This window comes from Agelaius phoeniceus, chromosome 13 (assembly GCF_051311805.1).
Source record: "Agelaius phoeniceus isolate bAgePho1 chromosome 13, bAgePho1.hap1, whole genome shotgun sequence".
NCBI lineage: Eukaryota > Metazoa > Chordata > Aves > Passeriformes > Icteridae > Agelaius > Agelaius phoeniceus.
Window position 1 is genome coordinate 18,148,267 of NC_135277.1, and position 20,445 is coordinate 18,168,711.

The window sequence follows — 20,445 nt, forward strand, 5'->3', positions numbered from 1 at the left end:
GCACCGCCTCCTCATTGGCCGGCCGAGCGCGTGCTGTGACTCAGAGCCTCCCCCTGCTGGTTTGTGCGTCCGCTCCTGAAAGTAGCTCCGGCGCCCCGCCCTTGCCGAGCGGGCTCCGGCCCCGGCAGGGCGGCCGGCGGAGGGATATGAGGGGGGCGGTGCTTCGACCAGCCGGGATTACTTTGACGGAGCGTGTGGGGGCGGCGCTCAGAGCGGCGGCGGCGCTCAGAGTGAAAGGACGTGGTAGCGGCGTGACTCAACGGCGGTAGGTAACGGCGCCCTGAGGGGTTGCGAGCGGTGGGGCCGGTCGCGCCGGTACCGCCGTTATGCCCATATTTCCGCCGCCGGGAGAAGGTCCCACCGGGCGGCGGTTGAGGGGAGGGGGCGCGCGCCCTACGGGACGGTTGAAGAGGGGGCGCGCGGGGGGCTCGCGGCGCCCAGCACGTGGCTGCCGGCAGCCCCGGCCCCGCGTCCCTATCTCTGCCTCCTCGAGCATCCCCCCGAGATCCCGCACCGGGAAACGCCCTTTCCGAGCATCCCCCCGTGACCCGGCACTGGGGACGGCCGGTCCGAGCATCCCTTCCTATCCCGCGCCGGGGACCGCCCGCTCCAAGCATCTCCCCACGGCCCACACCGGGAAACGGCCGCTCCGCGCACGGGGAGGGCGGCGGCGGGGGTCCGGTCTGGGGTGCGAGGGCTCGGGTGAATGAAGCGGGGCACGCAGGAGCGGGGAGCCCCGCGTGGGCCCGGCGGCCGTGCCGTTAAACGGAGCGCAGGGCGCCGCTGCGGCTGCCGCCCGGGCCGGGCAGTGCGGGAGGAGCTGCTGCGAGGCTGAGTCAGAGGCAGACGGAGTGAGGCGCTGGGCCGCCTCCCCCCCCCGTGCCCGCACTCACGTAAGAGCCGGCAGTTCCCCAAAGGGCATCAGCTTAAATCAGCGCCCGGCTCACTGCACCCACCACTGATGCTGCAGCCTCTTCCCGGCCCCCCCGAGAAGAGAAGGCCCCTTCTGAATTTATCTTCTCCCGTAATTGTGCCGGCTTAAACACATCCAATTGATTTAGATCGTTTTCTTGAACTGTGAAAACCTTTCAAACGTGTTTAAACCCCCTTTGCAGAGTTACCAAGGCATGAATAGCGCTTTTGTCGGCGGACAATGGCAACCTCCCGACTGTCTCCTCAGACTACTAAAAGTAGACGGCAATCTCTGAAAACGTGCTTTTGTTCTGACAAGGCAGTTGGGTATCAGAGAGGCCCAGGTTAACAAAAAAAAAAATCAGTGTTTTGTGAAGGTTTTTGTCACGTTAAACTGTTAAATTTCCTGCTGCTCATCGTGACTTGCCTTGGCTCAAAGGTGCAATGACAAATTTTTGGTTACTCAGACACGTCCAGGAACTTGTGCAATTCGAAGTGCTTAATTAAAAAACCAAACCAAACAAAAAAAAACCAACCAAAAAACCAACTAAAGAGTGTAATTTTATGCCTGCTTATGGAGCAGAATTCTGGCCAATACAAGGCGTTCGATGGGTTAATGGTCTGTACTGGTGCCAGCAGGTTTCCAGCCCATCACCGGATTAAGCAGAAGGTTTTTGTGCTAGGCAGGAAGCGCTGCTGTGAGCCACGTGCTTGAACCGGGGACTTCTGCCTGTGAAACCCTTCTGAGAAACTTCACTTGCACTAGATAAAGAGCTTGGAGAGTCTGCAGCAGCCTGCGGTGTTTTTTTTTTTGTTTTTTTTTTTTTTTTTTTTTTAATTACGTACTGTTTTATATATCTAAAGCTGTTATTAAAACCTTTATTTATTTATTGCTGTTAGCCGTAGTGATCCACCGCCGGCCTTAATTCCCTTTCCACCCAACAAGTTGATAATTTAATTTAAAGGGAATAAGAGGTTTCCCAGGCTGGCTGGAGCACGTGCTCTGTCCTTTATCTCCCTCCTGGCCGTTGTTCTCCCGGGGGAAGATGGAGCCGCAGCGGGTGGTGATGGATGGCACGTAGGGAATGGGGCTGCAGTACCGGGGCGCTGCCACGTGCAGCGATCTCCATCCTGGAATGGGGATGCAGTGCAGTCAGTGGTCTACATTTCTGCCTAGTTCAATGTGAAAAGAAAAAAGAAAAAAAGCTTTATTTTAACCTGTGAAGCAGGTTTTTAAAGCTTGCCTGAAGGCAGCCAGGTGCTTTTTGCCAAGCTGAAGGGCTCCTTGTCCTCTGCAAGGTTAAGCCTGTAGGTGTGTCCTACAAATACCCTCGAGATCAGATAAGTCTTTCTCGTCACCAAACATCCGATGCTTGCCACCTCCTCTTATTTTTTTTAGTTAAGCTTTCCAGGGAGGGCAGCTCAGCAGAGGCTCAGCTGAGCCAGCAGCACACGGGGAAGGTGCCAGACCCAGCCTGATCTTCCTGTTCCCCTTAGCCAAAAGCTGGAAAGACATCTCCGTGGTGGGTCTCTCCTCCCGTGGATCTGCAGCTCAATGCTGGGGAGAGCATCGGCCAGCCAGGAGCAGGTGGTGGCTCCTGGGTTCCATCCAGGCTTGCAGAAAAGGGGTGGAATTTTGGGGTGGCCATTTTGTCCTTACGTAACGGCGAGACACCACCTCCAGCGCCAGCTGCCTGGCAGGAATGTGCTGTCCTCCCTCCCTGGGAGAGGGGATGCCAGGCCAGGGTAAAAACCTGCTGCTCTGCAGAGCTGCATTTCTCTGTTGTTGAGTGCCTTCAGCTTCTGGAATGAGCAAAGCTGATGTTTTTCTAGGCGTCTTTTGGGAATCTGAAGGCCTGCCTGGTTTCATAACCCTGCCCTGAGCATTAACTCAAACCATTTCTGCCTCTGGGCAGGGTCACTGGGCATGAGCAGCCTTGTTCTGCAGCATCCGTGAGGTTGTGTAAGTGAGGCTGACTAGTAAATCCCGAATCATCGCCCCCTGGGAGTCTCCTGGCTGGAGCTCCTGCAGGCAGTGACACAGCTCTGGCTGTGTCCTGGGGACAGCCCCTGCTGCAGTTTCTACTTCCCTTTGTCACCAGTAACAGCAAAGACTTGGCCCTGGGTGGGGATTGCCTGGGCGGGGATTGCTGCTCCCTCTCCTTTCTCCATCCCCAAGGGGCATATCCGGAGTGACCGTGATTTCAGGCTTTCTCTCATCTGACCCATGGGATGGGCTGGGCTGGCTGGAATTACTCACCTGGCTACAGTAAAAACCAGTCCCGACCTCAGATGGCTCAGTCTGGAATATTCTGGAGCTGTGGAGATACCAGAGATCACTGGGACACCCTGCCTGAAGCATGGGCAGGCCAAGTAATAAATTTGGGGATTTAATCGTTACTCCTTGAGGAATGAATTCAGGTTTATTCAGTGCTGGAAACATTCAGGCATTGTAGGGTATTGCTCACCCCCTCTTCCTCAATCTGCCCAGACTGAGTGCTCCGTGTTTTCTGGTGTCCTTAAAGTCCTTGCTCCTCTGTTTGATGTTAAAAAAAGCGGAGTAGTGGGAAATGCCAGACATTCCTGTTATAAATATGAGACTGGTCATTCCAGTAAAACTCAGTTGATGCTTTGTAAATGCACGGTGGTGGAAGGCAGGAGGGAGTATTGAAAAGACTCTTGGTGGTCGTGGGCATGGTGCTGTGGACAGATGGGTGTTTGGGATATTTTCTGGCTCCTGCGTCTCTGCTCTCGCCCCTGGACAAGGTCACTCTGTCTGCGGTTAATTTTTCTGAGCCCTCTGAACCTGCTGGAAAATCCTGTGAAGGGGATACAGGCTGGGAAGTGAACTTTTCCTTTCTCTTTATAAAGACTTCAAGGGTGTTAAAATTATATTTGCAAATGACATGAGTGGGTGGGGGATTTCCATGAGGCAGGGAGCATTCACTTGACTATTTTTTATAAACTTCCAAATTGTGCTCTGGCTGCAGTTTCCGTGTTGGGATCCCTTGTTCAGTATTCCTCTTGTTCCTAGAAGCTGTGCAAACCCGATTGCCTGTGCCTGGAGGTGATTTCCCAGCAAAAGCTTGTTTTTTTTGGCATCTAAGGAACCTGACACTGCTCTGCAGGTGTCGGAGGGTGAAACAGCAAGTGTTAGAGGGCTGAAACACAATGTTTTAGAACTGACCAGAGGGTTTTCCTATAATAATGAGACTTCGTTGGGCTTTTTATGTGGGCAGACCTTCTTGTAGTGACTCCAGTGAATCAGCAGCTTTTGGCAGGGCTGAGGGAAAAAAAGCTTTGCCAGGTCAAATTATGGTTTTTGCTGGCCTGGATGCTGTGTGGCGCATGGCAGCGCGGCGAGGGTGAGTCAGGGCTGCCTGCGAGAGGATCTGCACGTACGTGAGGAAGGGCTGCGGAGCAGGGGAGGAGCATCAGGAGCAGGCTGGCAGGGCTCGCTCTGCCCTTCTCTGTGCTCAGTGCTCCCAGCTCTGCCAGGGGTTTTGGGGTTATTGGTGCCTCTGTGTCCAAGCTGGATATGCTGAGCTGGCTGGTGTGTGCCCCTCACACCATTCAGTGGTTTATTGGTGGCCTTTGTCTGCCTGGGGCAGGCAGAACAAAAGCCCAGCTCTATTCCTGCTCTGTCCCAGCTTTTAGCTGGGCCCCAGCCCGTGTTTCTGTAAGCACATCTTGGACATGAAGGCTGCTCATGCCTGCTCTGAGTCTCACCTGCGTGCTCAGGACACAATGTTTGAAGCTAAACCAATCTTTAAAGACAAAATGAGTGATCTGCCCATGCCAGTAGCCACCACCTTGCATCACTCTTTTACCAGAGCCTTTTGTAGTGCTGAGATTTTAGCCTGGGCAGGTCCAAGAGACAAAGCTTTGAGCTGCCACGACTACTTGAGAACAAAATTATTGCAATTAGAAATGCCTGGGGCATCAGCACTGCTGTGAAATGAATGTTCTCCCATCCCGGTGGACTGTTAAGCTTCAGCTCAGCTTCCTCTTCCAAGGATAGGTTGGTTCCCAAAGAATTGCCTGGTCCTGCTGTTGTGGAAACTCTAGTCCAGAGGGGGCAAACAGCCTGAGTTCAGAGAGGTTTTTTTAATCCATATGTTGGAAAATACAAGCAGTTTTAAACCTCATGATAAATTTTGGTGCTGTAGGTGAAGGGGAGTGCAGGACGTGGGGGAGACCTGCAGCATCTTCAGTCAAAGAGGGACTTGGAGTGTCTTAAATCTTCAGTCTTTTATGTGTTCTCTGCCAAAGTGTTGTGTTCAATCAACTCAAGTCTGCTTGCTTGTCCAGGCTTAGAGGATGGGGTTTAGGCTTATGTGGACTTTGCTGTGATTAGGTGCTCCTGGGCAGAAGGTTGCCCATGTCTGGGCGTGCTGCAGTCACGCCAGTGCCGAGCTGCCCCGGTCCCGTGTGGGATGGGATGTGCAGTTGAGGCCTGTTGGAGAAATAAGTGGAGAGCTGGGAGGGAGGAGGCAGAACCTCTGCCTGTCTGTGCACTCAAGTGCTTGAATTTTGTTGCGTTGTGTAGCTCCAAGGGAAGACTGGCAATGAAGAGAAGCTATGAAGGGAACATCTGCATAGAAGGCAGGTGAGCTTTGGGCGGTCCATGTGGGGGATGACATGGAAATAGAAATGTGCCTTGCCTGTTAGGATTCTCAAATAGGAATATAAAGATAGTTTGACCCAGTAGCAGCTTTCTTGTTACCTCCATATCCATCACATTGTTGTCTTGGTGTCTCTGCTTGATGGGCAGTTTGGGGTGGGTAATTCCCAAACCTGGCACCTCTTTCTTCCCTTCCAGACACAGGAATCTAGCAACCATGTCGAAGCACCATGATGCAGGGGCCATCCAGACCCAGCAGCTGCATGCTGCCATGGCAGACACCTTCCTGGAGCACATGTGCCGCCTGGACATCGACTCGGAGCCAACCATTGCCAGGAACACCGGCATCATCTGCACCATTGGTAGGCTATTCCTAGACAGGAGCGAATTGCAGCTAGGAGCCCACACCTTGGTGAAACTTAGGAGGGAAATTGTGAGAAGGATCTGACTTTCATCCCTTGCCAGGGCTGATCTTGTGTGGTGAAGGAACATGACTTTCCCATGTTTGCCTAACCTGTGTTACTGCTGGGAGTGAATCCAGTATCCAGGGAAATGGGAATCGCTTGGGTTCTGCTGCACTCCGTGGGCAAGTTAAAACAATATTTGCTGCTGCAGCGCTGAGCAATGCTGTATCCGTTTACCTTTTCTCTTCCACATGAAACAGCCTGGTCTGTGTGGGTTACCTCATTATTTTTCTAAAGTTAATGTTCAAACTGTTTCTTCCTCCTAGGCCCGGCCTCCCGCTCTGTGGACAAGCTGAAGGAAATGATTAAAGCTGGAATGAACGTTGCCCGCCTCAACTTCTCTCACGGCACCCATGAGGTAAGGGTGTGGTCTGAGCTGCTACAGCCCTGAGTGTCTGCTGAGCCTGTCCTTAGGGAGGAGGGAAATCCAGCTTCATCCAGACCTTCCCTGCTGTGGCAAGGTCCAATAGCTGCTTTTGGGGAAGGCATGCTGGTTGTACACACTGAGCCTGCGTCACTGTTGATAACATTGAAGTGGATTTTGTGAGCCATTTTGAAAGCAATTCAATTCCACGCCCTGCCCTGTAGCGGGGTGCCAGGTAACTGATACTTGACACTGTGTGCCAACGGCTTGCCATGAAATCCTTCAGTTCTTCCTCATATCCTGCTGTTCCCAAAGCTGCTGCTTCCCAGTGAGCAGCAGAAGCTGAGAAGACCTCTCCCTGTTTTCACCTCTGCAGGAGGTGACACTATCAGTTAATCTCACTTTTTGTTGCATTGCTGGGGATTTTGCAAGCAGGTGATCCGTGAATAACCCTGATCAAAAGGCATCTGTTATTGGTGATTTTGATGTAATTACTGTGCTCAGTGGGAAGAATGGGCCCCTGGGTTTTCTGGCTCACCAGCTGCTCCAGATGCATTCCTGGTGCTCTGGAAGGTCCCACCGTGGAGCTTGGGACATGGTGTGTGGTGAGCTCAAAAAAATAAGGTCAGAAGAAATCAACACTCCTTGACAGTCAAGCCCTTATTGCTATAAATAGCTGACACCCTCAGTGATACTGGAGGAGCTGAGGATCCCATTCTGCTGAGGTTTTTTGGGGTTTTTTTTGACCCTGGCTGCTTTCCAACTTTCAAAATGTCACCCAGTAGCAGCTGTAGGTGGCTTTACTTAGTGACCCATGAGCCTTGTGGTATGCAACAGCTTGGCCTCTCACCCGGGTAGCCTTTAATGAGCACAGGGCAGTGTCAGGATCAAAAGGGCTGATACTTAACTGTGGGCAACCATCAGACCTTGACTAACCACACTGGGATAGTGTCAGTGCATGTCTTGCAGTTGGGAAATCAGCCTGGAGAAAGAATAATGTGGAGTAACTGCATCCTAGGAGGTAAATCCTTGCACCTGGGTGGCTCTTGGGCCAGGTGACAGATCAGGGACTTGGTGGCCAGGCTGAGACTGGGAATTCTGACCCCGTTATTGCCCAGTTGCTGCAGTCTGTAAACTTGGCTGAGGTTTTCCTGCTTTGTGTGAGGTCTAATCACACATTTCACTCCAACAAAGCCGACTGCAGGCTCTGGGGTGGCTGTCAACTGCAGAGTGTGACCATCAGGCATAGCCAGTCCTGAGCCTGTGTCCCCTCCTGGCTCCTCCAAAATGCCCTCATTTCCAGTGAAGGCCCAAAGAGCTTCCATCTGTCACAGGTACTTCAGTTTTTGTGTCCACCCCAAAGAATTTACCAGGGCTTGAGCTTTACAAAAGGTGCTTTGGCACCCACTTGGCTCCCCTTTACATAGACTAAAAATGGCTTTTACCTCCAGTTCTGCCTGCAGTCCCGTTCTGCGTGTGTAACTCTTCAGAAAGGCAGACTCCTAGGAGCCAGTTAGTCCTTGGTATCACACTAAAATGGAAATATCAGATGATTAGGTTCAGATAAGTGTTGTGGCACTGTCAGGGCATGCTTTTTGTGCTGCATCCACCCCAGCTGCTGTCCCTGGAAGGGTCAAGGCCGACTCAATCCCAGATTGCACACTGTCAATAAACTGACTCATTTTCCTGCTATAAAGAGTTATCAGCTGTTAGGTATTTCTGGCTAAGGGCACACATGTGAACTTCAGCATGGCTTTTTCCAGTCCAACCTTCCTGGTGCTGGCTTATCATCCCCGAGATATTGAAGTCAGTGTGGAGGGCTCGTGTTGGGGTGAGTGAGTGACACGAGGGAACCGGGTGTTCGGGGTGACTCAGGTCAACCTCCATCAGTTCATGTGCCACAGAGAGGAAAGGGTATGTGTTATCTGCTAGACTCTGTCAAGTGTTACACAACTCTTACTAGTTGTAAGTAGTTGAGGTTATCTCTTAATGTTATTTAAACAAGGAAAGTAAATTGATCTCTTGGCCATCTGTACCACATTTGAGGGAGCTGGCATGGGTTTTGTCACAAAACTATCTAAAAACTGGCAGCATTTAGGAAAATGCTCTCCCAAACAAGGTTTGGAAGCCAGGTGTGTGGTGCTGGACTATTTAGCTGTCTGTGTTTGCTTTGACTCCGGAAATAAACTGTAAATATTTACATGGATAACCTTATTTTAGCAAGTCCTTTATCTGTGGGAATTCAGGCCAAAGAGTGAAAAGCCTGTCCACCTGCAGGACTGATAGTGGGTCAGGCTGGAAGTGTGTGTGGGAGCTAGCAGCGTGGAGAGGCATCTTCCCTTGCTCTGATGGGAGGAGGAGCACAGCCATGTGTGGCACTGTGACATTCTTCTGCCATCAGGTCTCTTTGAACTCACACAGTTATCCAGCTGCTGGTGCTGTGAATGTTCTGCTGTGTTGAATAGGCAGGTGTTCAAGTAAACTTTTGGAAAAGTTACTCCTAAAGGCCTCTTGGTTGGTGAGCCACCTTTGATTGGCAGATGTGTGTCTCATGAAAAATCACCTCAGCCAGACCTTGGGACTGTCTCCTTGGGTTGTCCTTCTGGAATTAGAGCTGAGGGCACACCAGATAACTTCCAGACTCCTTCATGGCAGGAAGGCTCTTGTATCCTTGCACTATTACAGGAAGCTTTGTCTGGGTTAAATTTTGAAGGTAGAACTGAGATTGGGAGCAGAACAGTCAGCTTGGGCAGCCTCTGGGATATACTGGGATCTTTTCTGTAAGCAGCCAAGTAGAACCAGCTTTAACATTTCCATCTTTTTTCTTTCCTTGCCAGTATCATGAGGGCACAATCAAGAACGTGCGAGAAGCCACAGAGAGCTTTGCCTCTGATCCCATCACCTACAGACCTGTGGCCATTGCACTGGACACCAAGGGACCTGAAATCAGAACTGGCCTCATTAAGGGAGTAAGTTGCTTTTTTTTATCACACTTTTTTCACCACACAGACTCGATACCGTGTTAAACCTGTGGCCATTTCCAAACAAAAAAATATTGTAGGAAATCAAGTAACAAACCACCTCCCAAAAGTTCTGACAGATTGCTGTGAGCTGCGAGGTGGTGGTGTACTGGTTTTTACTGGTTTTGTTGTCACACAGAGTGGCACAGCAGAAGTGGAGCTGAAGAAGGGCGCACAGCTCAAAGTGACTCTGGACGATGCCTTCATGGAGAACTGTGATGAGAACACGCTCTGGGTGGACTACAAGAATCTCATCAAAGTTGTAGAAGTTGGCAGCAAAGTCTATGTGGATGATGGTCTGATTTCTTTGGTGGTTAAAGAGAAAGGTGGGTAACAGCCATTTTAGCTCTGCCTGCTTGTGTGTTCCTCAGGACATACTTGTGGTTTCCCTCCAGTAACTGTTTCATAGATTGCAGCTGTAGAAAGGAGAACATGGTTCTTGATGGTTTAGTGAGACTTCGAGCTAAATTTCTCTATCTCAGGATACACTTTCTTTGGAAAGTGTAGGAACTTTCCAAAATTTAACTTCAGCTGGGTTTCACTGGGCTGGCATCAAAACCCCATCTTCAAAGGAAATGTGTGGTAGGGCCATACCACTATTTGTGATCAGCCAGGCTAATTCATGTTCTTAATGAAAGCTTTAACTAGTTTTACAGCACAGACTCTGGGTTTTGTAGTTAAGAGACAGAACTAGTTTTAACTGGTAATGTAGAGGCAAGGTTACTTCCATAATACTCCCTTTATAATGCTGCCTAAACTGCTGTAGCCTCAAGCCTCTCAATCTGTGAGCATGTAGGGAGTGGGAGGCGAGGCTTTGGTGTTGCAGGGCTCTGTGTGCAAAATCGCAGCCTGCGAGCTTTTCTTGGGGGAGGCAATCCCAACCTCCTACAGTGAACAGCTGCTATCTTATCCAGGAACAGCCTAGAAGTTGTTTTACACCAATCTATTGTGTTCCCAAGGATGAACTGCCAGCCTGTGTGGTACAGAAACGCTCTGAAGAGATGGGATGTGCTTTTTATCGCGTGTGCCGCTGTTGACAGCGCAGTTCCCAGGCAGGGAGGTGGTGTGGGAGCTGTTGGTAGCAGGAGCTGTCCTGTAAACACTGACCATGGGAACCTGTGTTTCAGGGAAGGACTATGTCATGACAGAGGTTGAGAACGGCGGCATGCTCGGCAGCAAGAAGGGCGTGAACCTGCCCGGCGCTGCCGTCGACCTGCCCGCCGTCTCTGAAAAGGACATTCAGGACCTAAAATTCGGTGTGGAGCAGAACGTGGATATGGTGTTTGCTTCCTTCATCCGCAAGGCTGCTGATGTCCACGCTGTCAGGAAGGTGCTGGGGGAGAAAGGGAAGAACATCAAGATCATCAGCAAGATCGAGAACCATGAGGGTGTGCGCAGGTGAGCTTTATGCGGGGGATGCTTTGGGTTTGTCACGCTGAAATAAAGCAACTCACACTCCCTTTTTGTAGCTTCAGGCAGCTTTGTGTAGCACTGAATATGTGCTGTGCCTTGCTTCTGGTTTTCTTCCTCCTTCCTTGGCATTGCAAGAACTCAAAACAGCCCATGAAAAGCGTGAGTGCTCCTTTCAGAGGAGGACAGACAGATGGGAAGGTGCTTTGCAGAACAAATGGGATAACACAGCTCTTCTCTCACTGTCAGGTTTGATGAGATCATGGAGGCCAGTGATGGCATTATGGTGGCCCGCGGTGACCTGGGAATCGAGATCCCAGCTGAAAAAGTCTTCCTCGCCCAGAAGATGATGATTGGGCGCTGCAACAGGGCTGGCAAACCCATCATCTGTGCCACTCAGGTACTGGAAACACCACCTTTGGCTCCTCACTGCCAGAGCTACCCAGGAAGGAATGTTGGGGCAGCCGTGGGTTGATGGCATTAGTTAAAGAGTGAGATGTAGAGAAGTTTTGCTCATAGCTGAAAAGCTCATATTTTTAGGCATTGCTATGTTTGGGATCTTTTCCCAGTTAGATTATGGGACCTCTTGCCAAAGGTTATATGCCTCAAAACATCACGTGGTAATGAGCCTTTGGGGCTGACCTTGCAAATTCCTGGGAAGAATGGCACATGCTTTTCCTTGGCATTTTGTGGCAACTCATCCCTGCCTGGCAGGGGTTTTCTGGGGTTCCCAAGTATTTTAGAAAATGTACCCGCACTGCAGCTTCAGGAGGAACTGAGTAAAGGATCCTTCTCCTTTTTCTGGGAGTGAATAGGGATCATTTGCACAGTTCTTGAGCACTGGGAGGACTGGTTTCCTGGCTGTCCTTCCTCTGCACACGGGCTGTGGAAGTGAAGACTTCTTTAGACAGTAAACATTAAAAAAAGGTTCTGGATTTACAGTGGCATGTGTTCCTTTTTCCTGTATTGCTACAGAAATACAGCTGAAATACAACCTCAGGCAATGTCCTATGGGTGAAGCAAATAGTGTTTAAACAAGTGGTGAGCTCCAGCTGGGGGGAAGCTGAGCACCCGAGGAAGACAGGAGAGCTGGCCAGGACTGGGGTGTGGAAAGGGATTAGGAAGTGCTCACCTCATGGAAAGCTGTCCCGTTTTCCACTCTTTCAAGTGGGGATGCTTAGAAAGCTGGTGGAGTTAACTGTTCTGATTTTACTACCCTGTATGTGTTGTCTAAAGCATTTGAACTCCTGTACTGGGGGAAGGTGACTTCACTGGTGCAGATCCTGCTCATTATGATTTCTAGATGATATAATCCCCAAATTTCAGAATGTATGACTGGATTTGAGCTTTCCATAAATGCATCTAATGCCACACTGCTCTAGAGAGCTTAGAGTTCCTTGGAGCAAGCTTTGTGCTGAGAAGTTGAAGTGGAAGGTTGGAGTATTTTGTCTGGGATGTTGTGTGGCTTAAATCTGCCTGGAAAAGGAGTAAAGGTGGAATGGGTACAAAAAAGAATGGATTATTTTCCTTACTGCTGGAGATCAAAGCTGGTTTAGGGACCAGACTCTCTTTCTGTTCCATACCCCTGGAGAACTCCTGGATTCCTGAGGCTGCATCCCACTTTGTACCCAAGCCATGAGGAGTACTGAAGTGCAGCCCCTTGCTGTGGCAGTGTGTTGATGCCTGTGGGTTTGTTCTCTCCCAGATGCTGGAGAGCATGATCAAGAAGCCTCGCCCGACCCGTGCTGAGGGCAGCGACGTGGCCAACGCCGTCCTGGACGGTGCAGACTGCATCATGCTGTCCGGGGAAACAGCCAAGGGAGACTATCCCCTGGAGGCTGTGCGCATGCAGCACGCTGTGAGTACTGCCTGCCCTGCCCTGCCCTGCTGGGGACAGGGACACCACCTTGCTCCTGGCCACCTCAGCTGGCCACTCAAAAGCTGAAATGGCTGCCTAAAATTGCTATTTTTTTGTCTTGAACTCTGCTGTGGGTGATTTTTTTTTTTTTTTTGAACAAACGTGGTTCTGAGGGCTCGGAATCTCACTTTGTGTGCTCCAAACTTGCCAAGCAGAGCTGAGAGCTGCTCTGTAGTGCTGAGATATAAAACTTTAAATTTCTTTTTGCCTTTACCTCAATAGAAATTTCATCCAATGTCCTATTGCAGTGGCATATTAAATGCCTTAAACTTCTGCAGGGTCAAGGAGCTGCTTTAAGCAGTTTATCTATAGATAATAAAAGGTTTTGGCTGAGTCCTGCATGGGAGGGGGTGGGGAGGCTCCTGAGGGTGATTTACAGCACTGTTGCATTCAGCACCTGCTGTGTGCTGGGGGTTGGGGGGTTTGTTGCATGAGTACTGACAGCACCATATTTTTACATGCCTGAACTGCCAGAAACCTCTGCTCTGCTTCAAGTTCGTGTTTCAGCTGATAAAAGCCTCATGTCAAGTACCTGTGGGCATTGCTGCTCCCCAGTTACCAGTGCTGTGAATCACAACACAATGTGAATCACATCACAAGTTCTAACTCTCACCAGTTTTATTTGTAATTCAGCTTCTATAGGTTATTCAACTCAGCCAGTGTTGGTTTGCAGTGTGTTACCTAAACATCTTTTACCTCAGTATGGAGTGGTGTTTTTCTGCATGAGGCAAATGCAAAATACAGCTTACAATCAGTGGGCAGTGGTGCTCCTTTACAGGCCAAATACTAACTAACTTCACTAACCAATACTAGTGCACCTTAAAGCTTCTCCCTCCTTTTCCAACCCCTAAATCACAAGGATCAACTGCCTACCGAGACTTGGGAACTTGCTGCAGCAAACCTTCCACCTGGGTTTCCATCCTGGCATTAATTCTTTGGTCTGGGCAGGCTGTATTGTAGCCTGATTTGAGGATCTGTTGCATGTGCTTCCCTCATCCTACAGACCTGGGCATGGTGTTCATTCCACCAGGGCTCCTGGAGAAGCACTGAAGGCTTTAACACTGTGCAGAAATTGAAATACAGATTGACTAAGTGTGAGATGTTCCAGGCAGCAAGGTGCCAACTCTTATGGTAGGAGCACATGCCAGTATAGTGAAGATCTTTCCTCTGAGCTAATTCAGTTCTTGTTAGTCAAGCCCAGCAACAATGTCCTGAGTAACCATGGTCTGGGGATCTGCAGCATGGCTGGAGCAGGTGGATGTTACCATCTGAAGTGGGCAGTAGCAAACTTCTAAATACTGAGCAGGCTGATTGCTGTAGGTGGGAGTGGGCATGCTTCCCATTCCACTCCAGGATCCACAGTTCAAAGCCCAGCCTAGCCATGCTATGCTGCCTGATGGGACCAAGGTTTAAACAGCCTCTCCATTTTCCCTTCTCCCACCTCCCTGGTATCTCCATCCGTGCACCAACTGGAAACCCTCTATAGCTATTCCTGTCTGAGCAGATCCAGCTGTGGGGTGAAGTTAGGGGTTGCTGTGCCCCTCTGCAGCTGCTGTCAAAGCAGACACCTGTATTCCCACGTTCCATTACACATGGGGAGTGCAGACTTCCCTCTAAAATCAGATCTGCTCTCTGTGTTACATGGACCTGCTGCATTTGTGCAGGAGCTGAAAATAAACTGCCAGGCTTCCAGCTCCTGCATTTGGAGTAAGTGTTGTGATGCAAATACTCCCCTTTTATCTAAATCCAGCAGTAACAATATGCTTTAGGACAAGTTGGCGCTGGCCTGCTTTTCCGGCCTGCTGCCTGTGTCCTGTTATTTTTAGACCTAAGATACTTAACTACTTTGGCTTAAACTGATAACTGTGGAAGGGATGATTCCCAGCATCACATAAAATAATTCATTAACACTAGAGTAGCAAAATTCTGATTTTTCTAACTCCAAAGCTTTCACTGTGATGGCACATCAGTCTCTAATTCAACACGAACTTGTCATGCTTTGTGTAGCAGCTGTTCACTTTGTAGAGTAACTGGGTGAAGTTGTCCTTGAGAAGATCATGAACCTTTGCATGCTTTTCTGGTCTCTGCAAGCCTTCTTTATCAGGTTGTCAGGCTTTCCAAGATGATTAGACATGATGATTCCCAGGATTCTGGGATGAACAGGTTGCTGAACCTGTTGCCAGTGCTCAGCCAGAACACAAAGCCTTCAGTTGTGCCTCTGTCCCTCTCATCTGTCCATATCTGGCACTGTACAAACACTCCCAACATCTGTGACAGCCCTATAAGGAAGACTTGTTCCTGTTTATTTCCCTGTTACCTAAAGGAAATTGGTATCCCATTTGGATGTGAAGCTTTATTGACTCTCAAGTTTAAATAAATCTTTGTTGGCTCTCAAACTACATCTTTATTTGCTCTCAAGGGAAGCCAAATTTTCATTGACTCTGAAGTTAAACTAAATCTTCATTGACCCTGAAGTTAATCTAAATGTAACAAGACTGAGAGAACAGTCTCCCACCTTCAGGAGTGACATTTAAAATGTGTTACTTGCATGTTGGCTCCATGAAAACTGTTCCAGCAGCACTCTGTGCTGTTGGGAGCCTAGAAAAGGAAGCCAGATATTCCCTTTTACAAAATTGCAAGCAGGACCATGGGCAGGCAGGTAGGTGGCATAAGAGTCTCTCAGGGAAGTCATAAGCAGCCATGACAAAGCACGGTCTGGCTCTGAGCTGGCTTGTTCTGCTCCTTGAAAAGCAATTTACGTTTGCCTGCTCTGCTGGAACTCCCAAATACAACAAGAATACCATGTTTGGAATGCCTGCCCAGTGCCTGGGGCCTGCCAGTCCCATGGTACAGTGAATTTTAGCCTGGTTGCGTTTGGCATAGTAAAAACCCGAGAGACAAAAAGCTTCACTGCTTCACCTTAATACCTTCTTGCATGCACTACTATGACAATTAAGCGAGTTAATATGATCTCACGTTCCTGTGGTATATCTTTCCTTCTTTTCTTTCCTCTGTTCTCCTCCTTCCCTCCCACTCGGGCCTGCAGATCGCCCGCGAGGCTGAGGCCGCAATGTTCCATCGCCAGCTGTTTGAAGAAATTTTACGGCTCAATGTTAACAACAGGGACCCTGCCGATGCCATGGCGGTGGGCGCCGTGGAGGCCTCTTTTAAGGGCTTAGCTGCAGCCGTGCTAGTCCTGACTGAGTCCGGCAGGTAGGGCTCAGAGAGGGGGCTTGGGCCAGCCCTTCCTGTGGCTAAACACGCTGCACTCTAACACTGCAGTCTTTGGCCAGCTGCTCACTGCCCATGCCAACCTTGTGTAACCGCTGCCATGTGAGCTGACCCTGTGCCAGGGAGGGATCCCAGCAGGCAGGAGCAGAGCGAGAGTGCCTGGCAGTTGGCATGAGTGTCACATGAGTGTGGGCTTGACAGGGCGAGGTGCCGCCATTGGAAAAACAACCCTTGGGAATCGAGTGGTTCCTCTGCAGGGACGTGCTGTTGGGGTGAGCTTAGCCTGAGCTCGCTGGTTAATGCCAACGCCACAGGCTGGCAGTGCAGATGTGGCACTCTGTGCCGGAGCACCTTGCCCTGCCCCGTGCCCGAGTGCCTGCCGTGAGTGTTGTCTCCGAACGCGTGTTGCTCTTGTAGATTGCCCGGGAGGCCGAAGCCGCCATCTTTCACAGGCAGTTGTTTGAGGAACTGCGTCGTCTGACCCCCCTCAACTGCGACCCCACCGAGGCCGCTGCAGTTGGCGCTGTGGAAGCGTCCTTCAAGTGCTGCAGCGGGGCCATTATTGTCCTCACCAAATCTGGAAGGTAGGAGGGGACAGGTGCCCCCAGGTCGAGCCTGCTGTGTGACAGGGTGGGGGAAGGAGAATCCCATGGCTTTGAGAGACCAGTGGAGTCAGGTTCTGGCAGTGCCTGCGGTGGTGGTTCCTCGGGAGATGGACACACATCCCTACGCTCGGAGTCCTCGGCCTGCCTCTGCCAGCGTGGCACCAGCTCCGAGCCTGGCCTCCCCTCACTGCTGCAAGTGGCAGCAGCGCCAGCTGGAAGAGCCAAGGGAAAATAAGTGTTGCAGCTTCAATTCAAACTTCTTGGCAAGAAATCATCAATGTAACAGTGAGGCAGAAGTTCAGTGGATGCAGAATCTATTTATTTTTTTTTTTAAATCAAGGCTTTGGCCTTTTCTAGTAGCATCCAAAGTATTGGTCCCTTGCTAGACTTTGCAGTCATCAGCCTCTGCTTGCCTGAGCCTAAGGGCTGAAGAGGGACTGTGCAACCTGTGATTGGTAGGCAGGGAAATGGAGAGAGTTGGAAATGTCCTCTTCCAGGATTCCTTGTCCCTGCCTGCAGGTAATCTCTGCACAGACAGGCATCTGGCAAGCACCAGATGAGCTCAGTGGCTGCAGGTGAAGAGTGCTGGAACAATGTAGTTTGGGATTTCTGTCCAGCAACGGTGACAGCTGCCAAGCAGAGACTTGTTCTTCCAGTTGTGGAATGGGAGCTGGAGCTTCATGGATCAGCTCTTCATCTAGAGGACCTGGGCTGCCTGCTCCCAAAGCACGTCCGACCATAAGTCTCAGACTGCTTTCTGGAAGGAAATCAGAAGTTCTCACACTGGATTCACACCAAAACAGTAGTGCAGCACACGTACCTGAAGATGCAGACCATCGGTGAACCCTTCACCAAAATGTACAGCTTAAAATTATTTTGAGCAGAAAATTATTTTCTGCAGGGATGAGGAGGGAACTATAAGCACCGAGTTCTGGATGTCCTCATGCTTCTAATGTTTCTTGGTCAAATGTTCCAGCCTTACACTTGACCTTCTTAAAGAGATTTGAACTCTGATATTTGAATATTTTTAGCTGTGGATTAGGTTAACCCTTGTGAGTACCTGAATCTCCCGGAACTCACGGGAGGCGGCTCGGACAGTGTGGGAAGGATTGTCTGAGAGCTGGCACGTGTGGTTGGGTGCTTGGAGCAGTCTGCTGGCCCCTGCTTTAAGCAGCAAACTTTGCATCTGAATGTTGCTGAGCTTGGCTAGACTAAATGATGCCGCAAAAGCAAGTTGAGACACCAGCATGTCTGTTAAAAGATGGAGCTGCAGATGCCATAGCCTCGCAGTTTGAATCCATTTGCAGATTCTCTCCCTCAGCAGTGCTCAGAGAAAGAGAAGCTGTAGTCTAGTCCCTGCCCAGGCTGTGCTGCTGCTCTTTTAAGGCATTTTTTAAAGACTTTGTGCCCAACTTCCCAGTATAAATTTTGGCCTCTGTTGCATTTGCTTCCCATGAGGTGCAGGAGCAGAGCTCTGTGTGGAGGAACTGGCCTGTTTGCTGGCTTCAGTAGGTGGCTGGGGGGCAGATGGCTTCCTCCTTGGCATGCTTTGGGCAGCGCTGCTGGCGCCGGCTCTTTCCACCCTGAAAACCGGGAGCTCCTCAAAACAGGGAACGTTCAGGGACCCCTGTTGAGATGCCAAGGCCTGCTTGCAGAGGCCAGAATAAATGGCACCTCGCCACCCTAACATAGCAACAGAGACAAATAAAGGCTTGTTCAGGGACCAAAACACCCTGATGGCACTTGCTAAACTTGGAGGTGAGGAGATTGTCACCCCCAGTGGGGACAGCCAGTGGTGGTCTGCCTCGTTGACTAGTCCAACAGAGCATCAAGCTGGTTGGTGAGTGGCTTTTGTGCAGTGTGGTCACATCCCCCCAGAGGTTTTGGGGAGCCCTGGTGGCTGACAGACAGACTTTGGGCTGCTGTGCTCCTGCAGGCCGTTGCCAGGTGTCTCTCCGGAGGCTGTGGTGGCTGTGTGGAGCCCCAATGTGGCTGTTGTCCCTGCAGGTCGGCACACCTGGTGTCGCGGTACCGCCCGCGCGCCCCCATCATCGCCATCACGCGCAATGAGCAGACGGCGCGCCAGGCCCACCTGTACCGCGGCATCTTCCCCGTGCTCTGCAAAGACCCCGCCCTGGACGCCTGGGCCGAGGATGTGGACCTGCGTGTCGCCCTGGGCATGAATGTTGGTGAGTGGCACCCTCCCCCTGCCCTGGGACATGGCTCTGGTGGGATGTGGTGGCCCTGAGCACCTGGGTGGTACTTTAAAGACACTGGTGATGGGGAAGAGAGGAACTGACTGGCTGCCTGTGTGGTAACTGGATCCGGACGGGAAATGGGCGGTGGTTGCATGAACAGAACCACATCTGGTTGGGAAATGGGGTGGTGGGTTTGGCACAGCTTCCGTAAAGGAAATTCCTACAGAAGACCAGGTTGGGTTTATGGTGGTGAGCGATAGGCCTGTGACACTCAGCAATCCTGAGGGACAAGGGAAGCCTGGAGTGGGGCTGACTGTCCTACACCCCTCCAAATCGCGTGCTGTGGAATTTCAAGCTCTGTTGCAGAGAACCCCGTAGCAGAGGCAAAGGGTGTCAGATGGGTGGGCAGCAGGAAGGTGGGGTTTTGATACCGTCCTGAAGCCGCAGCTGCTGTGGCACAGGCAGCCTTAGTGACTGGGGGAGTGGATGATGAACACTTGCCCCGTGGCAAGGAGCCAGGGTGGGACTGGGCTCTGATGCCTCCCTCTTCTCTCCTAGGCAAAGCTCGAGGGTTCTTCAAGAGCGGCGACCTGGTGATCGTGCTGACGGGCTGGCGCCCCGGCTCTGGCTACACCAACACCATGCGTGCGGTGCCCGTACCCTGAGCGCCCACCGGGCCTTCTCCCCCTGCCCCTCCCCTCCCACCACCCCACTGCCCTGTCTCCCCTTGCAGTAGACCAGCCATCGCTTGCGCTGTTGTCCTTGTCCCTAGAGTGGATGTAGGTTGCTAAACACCACCCAGTGCAGCAGCAGCAGGGGCAAGAGACCTTAAATCACTAAAAAAAATATACTTGAAGTGTTTAGTTTTTTAAAAATCTCTCCCTGTAGTTAAAAGTCCTGCCTTGATGTGTGTTGGAGTCAGCGTAGGAGGTTCCTGCGTGCTGTTGGGACTCCTCTTTCCTGGTGACTGTCCTCAGAGTGTGAAATGTCCCTTTCCCTGGCCCTGGTGCGGGGTTTTGGGGAAGGGGAGAGGCAATGTTTAGTTAACGGTTCTGCTGGACCCCCTCCTTGCTCGAGGCAAGCTGCTACTCCCTCCTCCTGTAATGGCTACATGCCTCTCCAGACCCAATCCAAGGCAGATCCAGCCTTTCTGAGCTGGCTGTTTGGGGAATGGGGGCAGGGGAAGGGTGTTGGCTCCATGCACAGAGCGTCCCGTGCTCCCCTTGCAGCGTTGTCTCCTGTGTTAGTCATGTTCCCCCACCACCCCAGAGCCCCCCCCCTCACCCAGCACTCTGATGGGCCCTGGGGTGGAGAGCACAACTGTTCATCAATAAAGAAAAGCTGAAGCACCTGCTGGGCTAAGCTGCTCCTTTGGGGGGTTCATGAGGGATCTGCAGGGGTAGGGGGAGATCTGGTGATGAAGGGCTGTAGGACTTGGGGAGGTCTGCGAGGGTGGGGAAGTGCTTAAGGTTCTGGGTGGGGATCTGGTGAAGGAGTCTGCAGGGCTTGGGCTGTCTGGTCTGGGATCTGCAGGCATTAGGAGGGTCTGGTGTGGGCGTTTGCAGGGGCTGGGGGAATCTGCTGCAGTTTAAGGGGGTCCCAGTGGAGGAGTACCTAGGACTGGGGCTGCTTGCAGGGGTGGAGGGGCTCTACAGGCGTTAGGCGTTCAAGGGAGGCAACGACAGGGCTGGAGGCATCT

The 20,445-nt window shown here is 51.2% G+C and overlaps 1 protein-coding gene across 3 annotated transcripts; it reads left to right on the plus strand.

Annotated features, from left to right (window-relative positions):
* The first annotated feature begins 106 nt into the window (after nucleotides 1-106).
* Nucleotides 107-20,097, plus strand: PKM (pyruvate kinase M1/2). 3 transcript variants are annotated; one of them, XM_054642192.2, is made up of 11 exons: nucleotides 107-265; nucleotides 5,735-5,898; nucleotides 6,267-6,358; nucleotides 9,202-9,333; nucleotides 9,524-9,710; nucleotides 10,512-10,782; nucleotides 11,044-11,194; nucleotides 12,500-12,652; nucleotides 15,759-15,925; nucleotides 18,556-18,737; nucleotides 19,305-20,097. In XM_054642192.2, exons 1-11 carry the CDS (start codon nucleotides 147-149, stop codon nucleotides 19,409-19,411), a joined length of 1,725 nt encoding a protein of 574 aa, XP_054498167.2. In that variant the 5' UTR covers nucleotides 107-146; the 3' UTR covers nucleotides 19,412-20,097. The 3 variants fall into 3 exon arrangements, with proteins under 3 accessions (XP_054498167.2, XP_054498166.2, XP_054498164.2); XM_054642191.2 differs by lacking the exons at nucleotides 107-265; nucleotides 15,759-15,925 and adding exons at nucleotides 5,462-5,521; nucleotides 16,361-16,527; XM_054642189.2 differs by lacking the exon at nucleotides 107-265 and adding an exon at nucleotides 5,468-5,521.
* The last annotated feature ends 348 nt before the right edge of the window (nucleotides 20,098-20,445 follow it).